The sequence below is a fragment of the Scleropages formosus genome, chromosome 3, assembly GCF_900964775.1.
Source record: "Scleropages formosus chromosome 3, fSclFor1.1, whole genome shotgun sequence".
Taxonomy (NCBI): domain Eukaryota; kingdom Metazoa; phylum Chordata; class Actinopteri; order Osteoglossiformes; family Osteoglossidae; genus Scleropages; species Scleropages formosus.
The window spans coordinates 33,004,247-33,018,699 of NC_041808.1; the positions used below are offsets into that span (position 1 = coordinate 33,004,247).

The following is a 14,453-nucleotide window of genomic DNA, read 5'->3' on the forward strand; positions in this document are numbered from 1 at the left end:
GGATCAATAGGTAGCAACTCTAACCAATATGCTATTGGCCAGCTTGTACAGAAAGAAACATATGACATCTACCTCTGTGAAGGAAGTACAGCTTGATTCCTCCAGCCACCTATGAGAGTGAATGAAGTCAACCAGGGAGCTATGCCTTTGTTCTTCAAAATACATCCTGGTTAACTCCTCAGTCTCAACCCTTGGAAGTGTGGTGCAGTCTAGTCGGACTACAGAGTCTGGAGTGGCGCAGTTCAGAAGGATGAGCTTGGCCTTTTCCAAAATTCTTTTCTGAGTGTCAAACTCAGATTGCTCTTTCAGGCTCTCAGTCACCTGCAGGACCACGGAGGCACAGGTGTCGGAGTGGTAGCCAATGAAGACATCAGCTGGAGCGTATTTGTACAACAAGTTCTGGCTGTTCAGGGATACAAATAATCGCACCCATTTTTCAAGTTCTTTCACAATTTCCTTTTGGTTGCTCCTGAGGACAGTATTGATGTCCAGGTAATGTTTCTCAAGTCTGTTGATGAGTGGGATTGGAAATTGCTTGTAGACCACCTCCTTCTCTTCAATGACTATAAGCCTGAAGTCTTTATGCACTCGGCATTTGACACGATGGGTTCCTAATCCCAAATCCACGTAATTCTGCCCTCCCAAAGAGACATAATATTGGTTGAGAGCATCATACAAGCTTTCGTAGAGATTCTGAAGGTTCAGCAGCACAATAGTCTGACCCGTTTCCATACAGATCTTCACACGATTGATGTTTCGGCAAATCTGGGTGTACTCCTGGTCCTTGGGAAAGCTGGATCCAAAGATAATCTCAGGCTGACAGCGTTCAGAAAAGAATGTCTGTTGTAATATCTGGAGGGCAGCATAGTTTTTGGTTAGCACCAAGAGGTATCGGCAGTCTTCTTGTCCTATAGAAGAGATATTTTGTCTCACCAAATCAATTTTGTTTACATTTTCCAGAGTGGAACTGAAATTCAACCATTCAGCAAACACCTGCACAGCATCAATATCATCTCGGCCACTGAAGTTCCTGAGCACTACTTCCATAATTTGCTTAGGGGTTGGTTTCTGCTTCGATGTCCTTGTGACTGCAAACATCATTTTTATCGAGCTGTAGTAATCTCGCAGGCCGAAAAAGCCCTTGCCCTGTCTTTTACTAATACTCAGGTAGGCTCTGGCAAAAGGCCGAAAGAGGTCTCGCACCTTCTGTTGAATCATCTTGTCAGAGGAGCATATTCCTTTGGCACTGTTAATCAGTTCCTTTTCATCAGGGTCACCTCGAGACACAAAAATACCTCTGTTCATCTTTGCTGGGTCCAAAGCCCAGTTGGAAATACCAATGAAGCCAACTTTCTTGTGAGGCAGTGGTTCATCATCAATGCATCCTTCTTCCAGCAAAGGATGAAGTGTTTTGAGAGGCATTTTTGGTGAGTCTTCTGCCAATCCAATCTCATCCAACACTACAACAGATATATACTCCATCAGGTTCTTGCCCTCCTGGAAGCGAGCACACTGCTTGAAGGTATTGATTATACCCTCCGGGGTGGAGTGAGGGCTGCACTGGAAAGAGACCAGATGAATCTGTTTCAGCTTTTTGTATAGCTCTGAGTGTGCAGCTTGACCTTGCATAGCATCTGCAACCAAGGTCTTGGACAATGACTTTGAGCTTCCAGGTTTGCCAACTAAGAAAAGGGGGATTCGTAGCTCAATGCAGATGACCATCATAAATACATTCTCTTTAAGAGCATTATTTTTTGCAATTGTTTTCCCCAGAGGAACACCACTTAGGAAGAGGTCCTGCATGCGTGAAATTTCTTGCAGTACATTTTGATGGCTACTGTAAGATCCAGGAAGGTGCCTGCAAATTTTAACTCGGTACTTCTGTTTATCTTCCAGACAGGCATGATAACAAACACCAGTGGCCATTACTAGAGACCACAGAACAGGATTTCTATCAGCAGACAGCCTTTGGTCTTCCTTCAGAAATTTCTGCAACTCATCTAGGAACATACTGTGGTTTTTATAGAACCACACAAAAGTCTGCATGCAACGCTCCACATCCCTTAGACTAACAAAGCTGCATTCATCTCTTCTTGTCCTCATGTACTTCTGTGATGATGACAGGACATCAGTGATGATCTTTATGTATTCTTTCTTAATTGAATTAGCTTCGACCACTCTTTGAACAATTTGGTGGATGTACATTTTTTCAGTGCCATCATTGAGCTGCCCAAAGTCCCATACCAGGGGAATCATGCTGGGCGGCAGTGCTTGAACACGATACACTAGCTGGCGGAGAGGAATGGATCCTAGTTTGTCCTCGGTATCTTCAACTCGGACTCTGTAACCCAGACCTGCAGATTCCAACCTAGAAATCATCTGATCTGTGTGCTTCCTGTAAGGGTTGCATGCTGCAATAATCTGCAGACCTGTGCCTGGCTCCAAAGACTCTCCTTCTACAGTGTTGTCACAAACTATTTCCTTGATGCTGCTGATTGCCTCTGTTGTATTAGCTTCATCGAAGAAGAGAACAGAATCAAAGTTGTAGTTTTGCTTGTTTAAAACAGCAATAGCCTGAGCTTCTCTAACTTTGCAGTAGATCATTTCTGAGCTGGTTCCTCCATGAACCTTGACAAGTTTCATGTTTTCTGTTTCAACACCACTTCTCCGCAATTCACACAAGAATTTTATGAGCCTAGTTTTCCCACAGCCAGTCTCCCCCATGATAATGACAGGGATGCCACACCTAAATCGCATGTGAATGGCAAGCATTTTCAATATGTTGTCGGTTGTGAGCTCATAGGTTTCATCAGGATCCAAAGGCCACTGTATTCCCAGTACATTGCACAATCGCTCAATCTTCTCTCCTCTGGGCAAGTCGTCAAAATTAATGTTGAAAGGGACTCTCTGAAGTCTCAGACCTTCATAGAGCTCTCTGGTCATGATGTTTTTCTTAATAACAGTTCCTTTCTCTGGATCAATGGCATCAACCAAATTGCGCTCATTGACTTCAAGGTGAAATCCAATGAAAGTCATGGACTCCTGGTCATCATTGAAGAAGATGTAAGGGTGTGGTTCTCGCTCCCACCTCTTTCTGATAAGGAAGGGAGCCAAATCTTCCTCATTTACTCCAGCAAGGTCCACCTGCTGTCTACCAGGACTTTGATCAGAAATGCTTAAAGAGGGTGTTGCAAAATCTTTTGCCATGAGAATCATGAAGTCCACAACAAAGTTTTTAAATCCTTGAAGAGTGTCTCCAATTAAGTTTACATCACAGAAAACTGACGTTTCGCAGTGCCGGAGCTGCACATTAAGGAAATACGCAAAGTTCCTCAGTTCAGCCCAGGATGGGTCTACAATGCCACAATAAACAAAAAACATCTGCAGACACTCCACATGCGTTCCTTCAACACCATTGTAAAAAAAGTTGTCAAGGCATTCACCATTATAGAATCGCTTAAGATACTGATAAGGCCTTTGGAAGGCCTCACTTCTAAACTCTTGATCATCCATGAGTGGGTTATCAGATTCTCCCATGGCTGTGTCATCTTGCATTCTCATTTCTATCTCAAGAACCTCTTTAGGGGAATGGCAGAAGATTTTTGGAAAGACATCAAGGAAGGCATAGTGGGCATTTGGATTCTGTGGAACCAGAAAAAGTTTCATGAAGCCATGCTAATTTTACAGAAATACAGACATTGCAGAATGATACCATTTAGATGCAAATGGTGTACTACTACTTGTCCTGATAGACTTACAGGTCTTGAAGCACTCTTGGGTAAATTCCCTGTAGACTCCAGAATCTCTACTACATACAAGTGATGATTGCTGCATTTCCACATCTTTCCTTCAGAATTCATCAAGTAGCGTAGTACCAGCAGCTTGAACAGGAATTCATGCAAGCCTTTTTGGACCTAAGTAACATTTAAATAACAAAATACTTAATTAAAAAAAAAAACACAAGATCTGACACATAAATAAATCTTAAAATATTTTAAACAAATTTTAAATATTGTACAGTTACAGTAAAACTTACTGAAGATGTGACATCAAAATGGAAAACTGTGAGTGCCATCTGGGAATTGCTGCTGAGCAAGGACTTCATGATAAAATTTTCATCCACCCTTGGCTCAATCAAGCGAATACACTTGTGCATCGTTTCTTTGCTTGTCTCTTTCTTCAATTTTTCATACAGTCTCTGAATGTAAAGTGATTTACCTGAAAGTTTGGACATTTAGTTGATCACCACTGACAGTGTAATTTGTTCAGTTAATGGTGACTAAAAATTTATCTGGTGCTCTTTATGTCACCCAAAAGGAGATTTTGTCCTACTTACCCACTCCAGCTCTAACAGAAGATACAATTCCCACACACAGACTCTCTTTAAACACAGCTGCAGCACTGGACTGCTCCAATGGCACTGTGTAATGTCTGCAGAGGTACCTCTGGATCCTATCCAGGGGCTCTAGAGGGATCATGTGTAACCTGAACTGACTGAAAGCTGAAGGAAGATAAGCATGTTCCCGTTCAGAGTTACAAATGATCACTAGCCGATAGTCCTTACAGCACTGCGTTTCCAGTCTTTGGAAGAACTGCTCAACCTTATAGCTGACCTCATAGGGTAGCTGATCGGCATAGAGCATAGTGTAGATTTTTTCTCCTTGACCACCATGAGTGAGGCAGCGTCTGAGGAAGAGTTCAGCCTGCTCCAATGGAGTGCTAGCAGTACAAAGCAGAACTTCATCATAGGTGGGCAGTTGCACATGCTCAGTGTTCATGTAGATGGAGATGCAGGACAACAGGATTTCAGCATTTGGGCAAATAATGAGATTTGGTCGTCCATTCATTAAGCCTTTTGGCAGGGTCCTGAACACAGGATTTTCCAAAAAATCTTCATCCTCATTTTGTGCCAGTATTTCCAGCAGCATGCCAAGACTTCTGATGTCAAGAAAGTCTGGCAGAAAATGTTTCATGTCATTCATGTAAGCATTCCACACCAAATCCAGTTTTCTTGAACCACAAGCTTGCTCCACATGGCTTAGCAAATATAAGGAATGGTCTTGTTCTACAAAGCTAGGGTCTGTCTGCATGCTTTCAGTCACATCAAAAGACATCTGAAAGTCAATTTCTTCATTTTGCTTAGGCTTTGTGGTGAGGATTTCATACTGAAGCTGGTGCCATGCCTGCCTTAAGTGCAAAATGCTGCAGTTAGGTTTGATAAAAGACAGCATCATTAGAACTTGGTCCTCTAAACCCTCATTCATACTTTTCTGAGTAAGATTATTACACAGGTACACAATCTGCTCTGCTGTGTAATAATTGAGGTAATAATACAGACTTCTTTGCTTGTCCATGAAGTTGTTCCAGAAACTCAAACATTTCTCCATCTTTCTGCACAATTCTGGAAGCTGATCCACCATATTGCCCTCTACCATGACATCTTTCACGATGCCATCCAAGCTGAAGTCCATGATGATTCCTGCTTCACTGTGTGGGCTACAATTAATATTAGCTTCCCAGCACCGAAACAGGGGGTTCCCAGCAGCAAACAAGTCCAAAAATGCCTTAGCCAGTCTCTGGACATTCGTAAAAACCTAAAAAAGGGAGGAAACAAATTCTAACAAAGCAATTAAGTCCAGAATCTAAAAGTGTAATATTAAACCTCATTTTGAATCAATACCTTAATTACTGAATTCATCACATAAACTAAAAAGTCATGGTGTCAATTTAGAAAAATCCTTGTTGGTTTAAGCTGGTGAGTTATAGCTTAAACATTGAAAGTCATGGGTTCGATTAAAAAATATTTACTGAGACATTTATCCTAAATTATCACTGCATGTACCTGGTTCAGCCAAATGGAATTTATACTGCATGAAGCAGTTTCTAAGCTCTCAATTTATGAAGACTTGCTTTTATCAGCAGTCACATATTATGAGCTTCTTACCCCACAGATATGAGAACTCTAAAATACTCAGACTCCTTTATGAATCAGTGGAATATGTAAAGACTAAAAAGACACCACACAAATATATTTCCTCATACACCAGTTTTCAAATACAGACACCCCTGGATTTACGCAAACAGACTGTTCAACCCCATACGCAAGTCAAGAGTTATTTATGTCAGATTCCTTTCTTCCCATCCTTTACTATCATATTCACAGTCAATACGGCTAAACCTGGTTCCCGTGCTTTAGACGATAATCTTTGTCCATCTTCATACTTCCTTATTATTTACAATTTCATCTCCAAATCGATTGCTGTACGCTTGTGAGACTGTTCTCATTTTCCTTCAAGTGCACGTTTAGAACCAGGTATTCTGAATAATGAAATGAGTAAAAAAAAATATGCAAGAAAAGCAAGACACTAAGAAGAGGAGATGCTTCATGACTCAAAACACGGAAGAACTGGGAAGATGCAGTTTCCTGCCTTGTCTGGCTACGTCGACTTGCAATTAACGTATTTCAGATGTTTTCCAGAAGCACTACCTGTACTGTATATCATGCATATGCTGGGAGTTTTTTTTATGTAAATAGAGGGGTGTCTGTACCGATCTGTTCATCATAAGCCACCCTTAAGAGAAGAATTTTCGTTGCATTTATAACAGTGCACCTTTTTTTTTTATGAAAATTCAAGAGTATCTTTTGTAATCCTGTAAATCCACAACAGTGACAAAATTGCTTTTAGATTTATCATAATGTGAAAGTATTGTGATAGTATTTTTGGGTCATTTTCTCAATTTCAGTGTTCTATTTTAAATGAACTCCAAATGTCTTATTTAAGTCATTGATTTTTGGGAAGGATATAGTTTTGATGATCTAAATGTTAAACTGGGACCGAAATAAAGCATTCAGAACTTTAAATCTATCAGCCAGCTTGGCTCGATAGACTAACAGTTACTTGTTATGGAACCAATACAATCGCTAATTATGATTTAAAATTATATCCCTAGTGATAAAGTACAGAGAGCTTGAAGAACAACTCTTACATATTCCAAAAAAATGTGCTTTTGCTATCCTCTTCTTCACCCTCGAGAACATCTAACAAAATCTCTCTAGCAGTTACAATCCAACATATAGTGCAGTTATACGAATTATGTCATTTATTTTCTGTCAGAAAAGGTACGACAGACAAATAATTTGCGATGTAACACTAAAAGGAACCTGGTAAAACCTGGGACACTAAGAAGAACAGGAATTTCCTCCTGAGTTAGATTTAAGGGCGAAGGGGGGATCTTACCTCTGCAAAGCGTTCAACTTCGCATTGGCCCTGCTCTCCCTTCCCAGACATCAGCATTAGCTTGTTCTGCAGCTCCCTTAGGTCCTCCAGGCTATAGCAACGCATCTCTTGCCCCTCCTCATGCTCCTCTGGTATCTTCAGTTTCACTACTGTGTCCAGACACAGCTACCAGGAAACAAGATGGTGAATACCCTAACAGAATTTTACAGCCTTTTTGGAACATACTTGGCTTAACGTACCAATAAATAACATGCTGCTTGTGGTACTACTTTAAGGTGATGCATTTATCTTCCTTTTAATCATTCGTGACAATACCCAAAGATATCTGTATGATTTAATATCAGAACACATACACCACTTTCCTACCAGAGTGTTTTCATCTATCTAAACTGCCTTCTGTGTGTACCTGATGAGTGAATGTGTGTGTGTCTGATTTCCCTTTGAGGGCTTTGCATCCCAACCAGGGTGTACCCTATATTGTGCTTCTTAGGACTGGTTCAGGAACACTAAGACCTTAAAAAAGAATTTGTTTCTGAAAACTGATGGATAGATTTAATTATGAGCCATTATTAACCAACATTAGAGAGATTTACAAACCTTTGAGAGGTTCTGAGCACTGATTATGTAGATGCCATTCTTGTTGATAGCTGAAGCCAAGGAGAGGGAGGACAGCTCCACGGAACCATGGCTGTCCTTCACAGTCTTCAGCCATTCCAAGTGGCGGGCAGTGTCACGCTGAAAACAAAGAACACTTGGTTTTGCTACCTCTCAATTAAAAGTCAAATTTGTTTACTAGTTAAAATATTTGTTTACACAGATTGTTGTGTCACACCACTGGCACAAACATTGCACCACCACATGTTTACGGTTTTCTTCATGTGTGCATGGATCTCATTACCTCTGTAAAGGAAAGGAAAGGATATAAATCGCAAGTACAAAGTGCAAACTGTCTGCAAAGACAAATGAAATTTATGGAAGTGGTAGCCAGAAGAAGATGTCACCATGATAGCGTGACCTTAATACCAACTATGGGTAACCAAGTTCAGTTTTTGAATGAACACACTTATACCTACTGACAATATAATGCACACACACAAAAATTCCCTCACTTAACTTGTTAAATGAAAAAGGTGTTTTAGTAGTTTTCTCCTCATTTCCTCACTAGTTATTTTTAAGTTGTGTTACAACGCGGTCAAATTGTTATTTGTGATTGTAACCATGATGTTGACTTCCATTTTTCATTTCCACTGTTGTTGGTAATTCTTGTTTCACATGTTTCCAGATTGTTTATTAGGCAAAATCACTGCATAAATTTACTGATACACCACTTGTTAAGATCAGGGTCATAATGGTAAACAGCCTACTGCAGAAGCTCAGGGCACAAGACTAGGCTGGGTACATCCTGATAAGGACACCAACCCATTGCAGACCAGCCAAAAACAAATTTTCATTCTCTGGGTAGTCACTAATTCACCTGGAACACATCTTTGTGTTTTTGGGAACCCCATGCAAACATGGGGAAAAAAACTCCACACAGACTGAGCTGGGATCAAATTACACAGACACTGTGAGGTACCACCTATAACTGTTGCACCTCAATTACTGTTTAGATGCATTTTAGGAAGTTTGCGTGATGTTTCATGATAGTTAGCTAGAGGTGAAGTGGTACAGTTGGGGTGGAATGCATCATAATTTTCCCACACAATATAAGGACAAAGGTTTTTCAGCTAACACCCCGTTTTCGAAGGACACATTACTATGTTATGTGAGTAAAGCCTGCATATACACGGTCAAGTCACATTATTATGACCACCAGCTAATATCCAGAGTAACCGTCGTGTGCAGCACGGACAGCAGCTAGACGGGCTGGGAGTGACTCAATAAGGTGCTGGTAGGTTGTCACAGGTATCTGGAGCCATGACGACTGCAGTGCATCCACAGCTGCTGCAGGGTACGCGTGGCAGAGGATCCACAGAGCGAACACGACGATCAAGGTGGTCCCACAGATGCTCAGTTGGGTTCAAGTCTGGAGAATTAGGGGCCAGGGAAGTACTTGGAAGTCTTGGTCATGCTCTTCCAACCACTGTCGGACATTTCAGGAATACTGCCACCCTTGGCCCGAAAGCCGATAATCATCCCTTTTTGCAACTCTGATAAATCGCCCCTTTTACCCATGACAGCAACGAGTGATATGTGGGCAGACGGCCTATCGCACACCTTATACCCACCAAGCCAGCTCACGACACGTGATGTACTTCATGGGCTACGTGCTGACGATGTCAAATGCAGGAGGTGGTCATAATAATGTGACTCGACCATGTATGCTGATTTGGGCTTAGCTGTATGATTCAAGTATTGTTCAAGAACATGTTCTCTCATACAGAAATCTTACCAATTTCTTGGGTAAGTTGAAGTCATTCTCAAGAGCTTTCCACAATTTTTTCAGTGCCTCATTGAAAGCTGTGGAAATCTGCCTCGGGCTTTAGATCATACAGCATGGAGGAGTAGCCAAGGACAGCATCATGGAAACAGGCCACACGGTCAACATCCAGGTCATTCTCACCAGCAGAGATGGACGCCAGGTCTACAAAAACCTTCAGCTCATTGATATCTGTAAGAATAAAAACATCTATACTGTTCATTTTCTCCATTTTAATCAGCAATTTTTTTAGCCGAATAAAAAAAAATACATTCAGTTATACAGATACAGTTGGACAGATTTTAATTGTTTTTTTCCATTTCATTTTTTCCCCCTCTACATCACAACTTTCTCACCCTCAAGAGCCTCTTTAACCCACACCACAAAGTTTCTTCTGATGTGAAGCTCTTCAAGACACTGCCTTCGGGACTCTGTGATATCCACCAGAACCTTCTTGGCCTGCATTAGGTCACTGTCAATGCGGTCCAAGCTCTCTTGCTTGAAATTCACATGAGTCTGAAAGGAAAAATTGAAATTAAAAGTTAATACACTTGAATGAATGAATCTAATAAAGAGTTTTAAAGCTTTTTTTTTTTTTTTTAAAAAAAAAAAAAAAATTTTTTTAAAAAGAACAAATGAAGACAAAGGTATATGGGACTTACAACTTCAAGCAGTGTGTGAAGGACCTTGAAATTGCCTTGGAGGCAAAGTGTGTCCTTGACGTTCATAATGACCTTGGCTGAATCAACAGCCAGGTGAAGTTCATGGTACTGTTCAATCTGCTGAATCCTTCTCTCAATCCATCTTTTGTCATCAGACCGGTCCATTTGGCACATGATTTCCAGATGTGCCCTCAGCTCTTCATACTTATCCTTATAGGCTTCAAAGATGTTATCAACATCCTGTAGTTTTAGACTACCATTCTTCAGGTTTACATAGATCCACTCATATCTCTTGTAGCATGGTGTAAAAATTCTTTCATGTATCACATCCAGTGTGTGGATAACTTCACTTTCATCTGAATCATCCTCATCCTCCACCTCCTCCTCCTCCTCCTCCTCCTCCTCATCATCATGAGTTTTAGACTTCTGTCTGGCCTGGCCTTCCCAGCACATTTTAAATATGTAGCTGTCTTTAACAGTATGCAGGACCTCTGCCATCTGTCTCACATCTTTATCAATATTGAAGAATGTCACCATGCCTGTCTCCAGAGAGACAGTTTCATCAAGCAGATGAACTTTCATGAACTGGTCAAGGGTCATTGTTTCAATATCCTCCTGCTGCTTTTTCTCCAGGTCAGCCAAATCCACTGCAATTCATACAAAGTTTTAGAAATATTAAAGGAACCTGGAAGTGATTCACTGCAACATCGAAGTAAAACAATTGCCAACACACAAATCCTTTCCAAAGAAAACAGAGATATATAGGTATTCAAATAAAAACCATATGAAAGTACACACCTTTGATGTGCTCCTGGAGTGTGCGACACATAACAAGCAGGGTCTCTACTAAATGTTTCTCATGATAAATGTCCTTCACCTCCTCTTGCCTCCATCGCAGCAACCTCCCCATAGCTGAGCTGTCCTTGCAATGTTGACTGTTAGACAGACAGTCTACAGAAAAAAAACAACAACCATCCTTTGCTTTTCAGATACCCTGTTAAAGTTCAACACTCAGAAATTAAAATGTATTCTGATAACATTTAAGTATAACATTATACACAAGTCATGTTACAGCAGGTATAACAATATCTTTGCATTCAGTACATTGGGTCCCCAACTTCTAAGTAAACTTTTCACTGTTAAATATTAAATACTTCTCAAAGTTTGTATTTTTTCATAAAAAGACCTAGAATACCAGTTTGAATCACATGCAAAAGCTTCACCCAGTGCACCAAGACAGTAGTATGAAATGCTGCCCGGCTTGCTTTTTTCCAAAGAGCAAAAAAGCAAAGAGAAGAAGCCGAAGATGATCTTATTGCTTTTAGAACTACTATTTCGAGCCCGTCTGTGAAGCGCTGCCTCTCCGTCAACCTGCACCTTCATGTAATACAATGCAAAGTTACTGCCTATACTTCAAAGAAAGCATAACATTTACAGTGTTTTTTCTTATAATGTATTATAATTGTGCTTTTTTTTTTCTTCCTATTACGCTTGTAGGACTCAAAAGGAAAAGCAAACCATAGATACACAGTTCTCAAAGGTACAGTGACTTAGTCCAGTACTACTCTGTCTGGCAGCAAACATTACACGATCCACTGTTACGTTCATCTTACAAACATCTTGAATAATGAACCAGCTCTGTGTCCTAATTAACTTCATAAGTTGGGGACCAACTGCTTTCATACACATGCAGATACACACAGCTGTGGAACGTCATACTCTTACTTTGTTCAGCGGTTACCATTACAGCTACATCAGAAGAGAACTTAAGGGACAACATGGTTCATTTAGTCACCTATCTTCAGAAGTTCTACAAAGATGTCCTTCTTCTTCAGGATATGATTGAGGAGCTTAATGGGGATATGTCCACTGAGAAACTGATCTGAAACTGATGCAAAAGCTGAACTTGCAATAGCAATCCTCTGGGCGGCGTCTTCAGAAAGTTGGCTTATGACCTTCTCATCTGAACCTTATTTGGGAGTATAAAAAACAAAACCGGTAAGAATACATCCTGGCAAATGTTCCTGGCATGATGAAAAACGTTAGATACATGCACGATTACTGTATTACTTCATAGAATTTCTTAGAAGTAAATAAAACAAAAAAAAAAATCTTTTACAGTACTCTGTCACTCCAATGAGAAGAGCACTCTTAAAAATAAATTGAATAGAAAAAAGCTTATTTTTTTATCAGTTAATTGCTGTTAGAGCTAATTTCATGGGACTAAGAATAACATTTATCAGATAGACAGCAAAGACAAGAAGAAAATACCATGTAGCTGGAAGATATTCTTGGCAGCATTCCAGTTGAGAAGGTGCTGGAGGACCACCTCATCTCCATCCAAGTAATGCCCACTAGAGTCTCGAGGCCAGGATTTGTGAATAATGGTGGAAACCAACTTTCCGAACCTCCAGTCTATTTGGAAATTCTCAAAAAGTTTTTGCTCAGCCTTCGCCTGTTGAAATAAATTCCGATCAGTGCATTTCCAACAGAAACAAAGTTGCTCTTAAAACCATTTCTTTCAATTTAAACATTAATCTAAAACATTAACAACTTAATTCAACCAATTTGCTTGAATATAACCTTTGAACTAGTTTTCTGCTTCAAGGTCATTCAGACTTCTACTATATTTTTATCCACCTAGTCCCACATGATTATTAAATATAGAAACTGATCTGCTTCACTCAGGGTCCATGAGTCATTGTTACCTGACAAATGCAGCTCACTGCCTGGAGGGCACATTCTTCTACAGCCATTGCAACATGAGGATATGAATTGTTTATCTCTTCAATGTTAACGCAGTACATCTTAATTTGAACCAAAGGAGACTCCTACAGTGAAACAAAGTGTTTACAATGACATTCTGAGAATGAAAAATTGAAAAACTGTAAAAAGAAAAAAAGATGGCTAAATGGTAAAGACCTTTTTCAGTTTTCCCGCCAAATCTGTTTTAAACATTTGTCTCCATTCCTCTGTGAATTCTTCACTGCCAAAATTGAGAGAAATCAAGTTGTTCCAAACCTAAGAATAAAAAAAATGTAAAAAGTATCAAATTTTGTACTATACATATCATAAATTCTCAGTGTTGTATGTGTAAACTGACTTGGTAATCAAATTCATACATTAAAGAATGATCAAACAAACCCCAATTACAACTTAGTATGAGTATTTCTGTGATTATTAAACTTGACCATTGATTATACACACCATTATCAGTTTTTCTTTAAACAAACTGTAATAATTTATGAAAATCTTTCTGACCATACCTCAATCTCTGACGTAAACCTAGAAGAGAAGGTAGAGCTTTTTAACAAGCTGCTCCTGAAATTCTGTGTGATCCAACTTCTCATCGTCTTCATGGCCTCCGAGAGAAGATGTACATCCTTGGCATTCAACTGACTCCTGCTTATTTCCTTCTATTAAAATAAACAAGATTATTGAAATGTTATTAAGTATAGAAAACAGCATTTAAAATAAGAGGTACACCAGATAGCAGCACCTTGCACTTTGTTCACTATCCATCTGAAAGTTAGGTCATAATTTTATAGTTTATCCATATTTCTCCAAGTCATACACACCTGCATTTCTCCAGAGTGGATAAAGTGGGAAACAGAGGCAACTAGATTAGCAGCCATCAGAGGGATCTCTTGAGAATAAGTCTGGAGTTTAACCCCTCTGCAGATCTTCTCCAGCAGTTTTACTGATGTTGCCAGGCATTCCCGTCCATAACCCTCATTATGGCAACTATGTGAAGGCACAGACAAAACAATTACATTTTATGTGATAATTGTTAAAATTTCTTCAATCAACAGATTAATCAATTTTCTACATTTACAATACCACTAGGGCCTTTTTCCCCCCCAAAAAAAAAAATCATCAACAGGTGTAATCTTACAATACAGATATAATCCCTTCCCCCTCTTGTAAACAGTTAATGAAAATAGCAGAGGAATTGTACAATTTAAAACTAATATTTAAAGTACAGAAAAAAAATCTTTATATTATAATGAAACCAATGCAACAAAATTGAATAATTGATAAAATAATTTCAATATACCTACCATACCGCAGTCAGTTTGACCACCCATATTAATCAATTTCCTATAGCTAATATCCATCCAAAATCAATTAGTG

The 14,453-nt window shown here is 39.6% G+C and overlaps 1 protein-coding gene across 1 annotated transcript in view; it reads right to left on the reverse strand.

Moving 5' to 3' along the window:
- Positions 1-14,453, reverse strand: part of LOC108940791 (E3 ubiquitin-protein ligase rnf213-alpha-like) — a 46,275-nt gene that overhangs the window by 22,104 nt on the left and 9,718 nt on the right. The window contains 17 exon segments of the mRNA XM_029250258.1: positions 73-3,642; positions 3,759-3,914; positions 4,037-4,218; positions 4,337-5,594; positions 7,239-7,403; positions 7,836-7,973; positions 9,631-9,690; positions 9,692-9,849; positions 10,014-10,173; positions 10,320-10,966; positions 11,118-11,270; positions 12,115-12,288; positions 12,591-12,774; positions 13,028-13,150; positions 13,242-13,340; positions 13,586-13,735; positions 13,898-14,063. Of these exon segments, the coding sequence (XP_029106091.1) occupies positions 73-3,642; positions 3,759-3,914; positions 4,037-4,218; positions 4,337-5,594; positions 7,239-7,403; positions 7,836-7,973; positions 9,631-9,690; positions 9,692-9,849; positions 10,014-10,173; positions 10,320-10,966; positions 11,118-11,270; positions 12,115-12,288; positions 12,591-12,774; positions 13,028-13,150; positions 13,242-13,340; positions 13,586-13,735; positions 13,898-14,063 (7,543 nt within the window).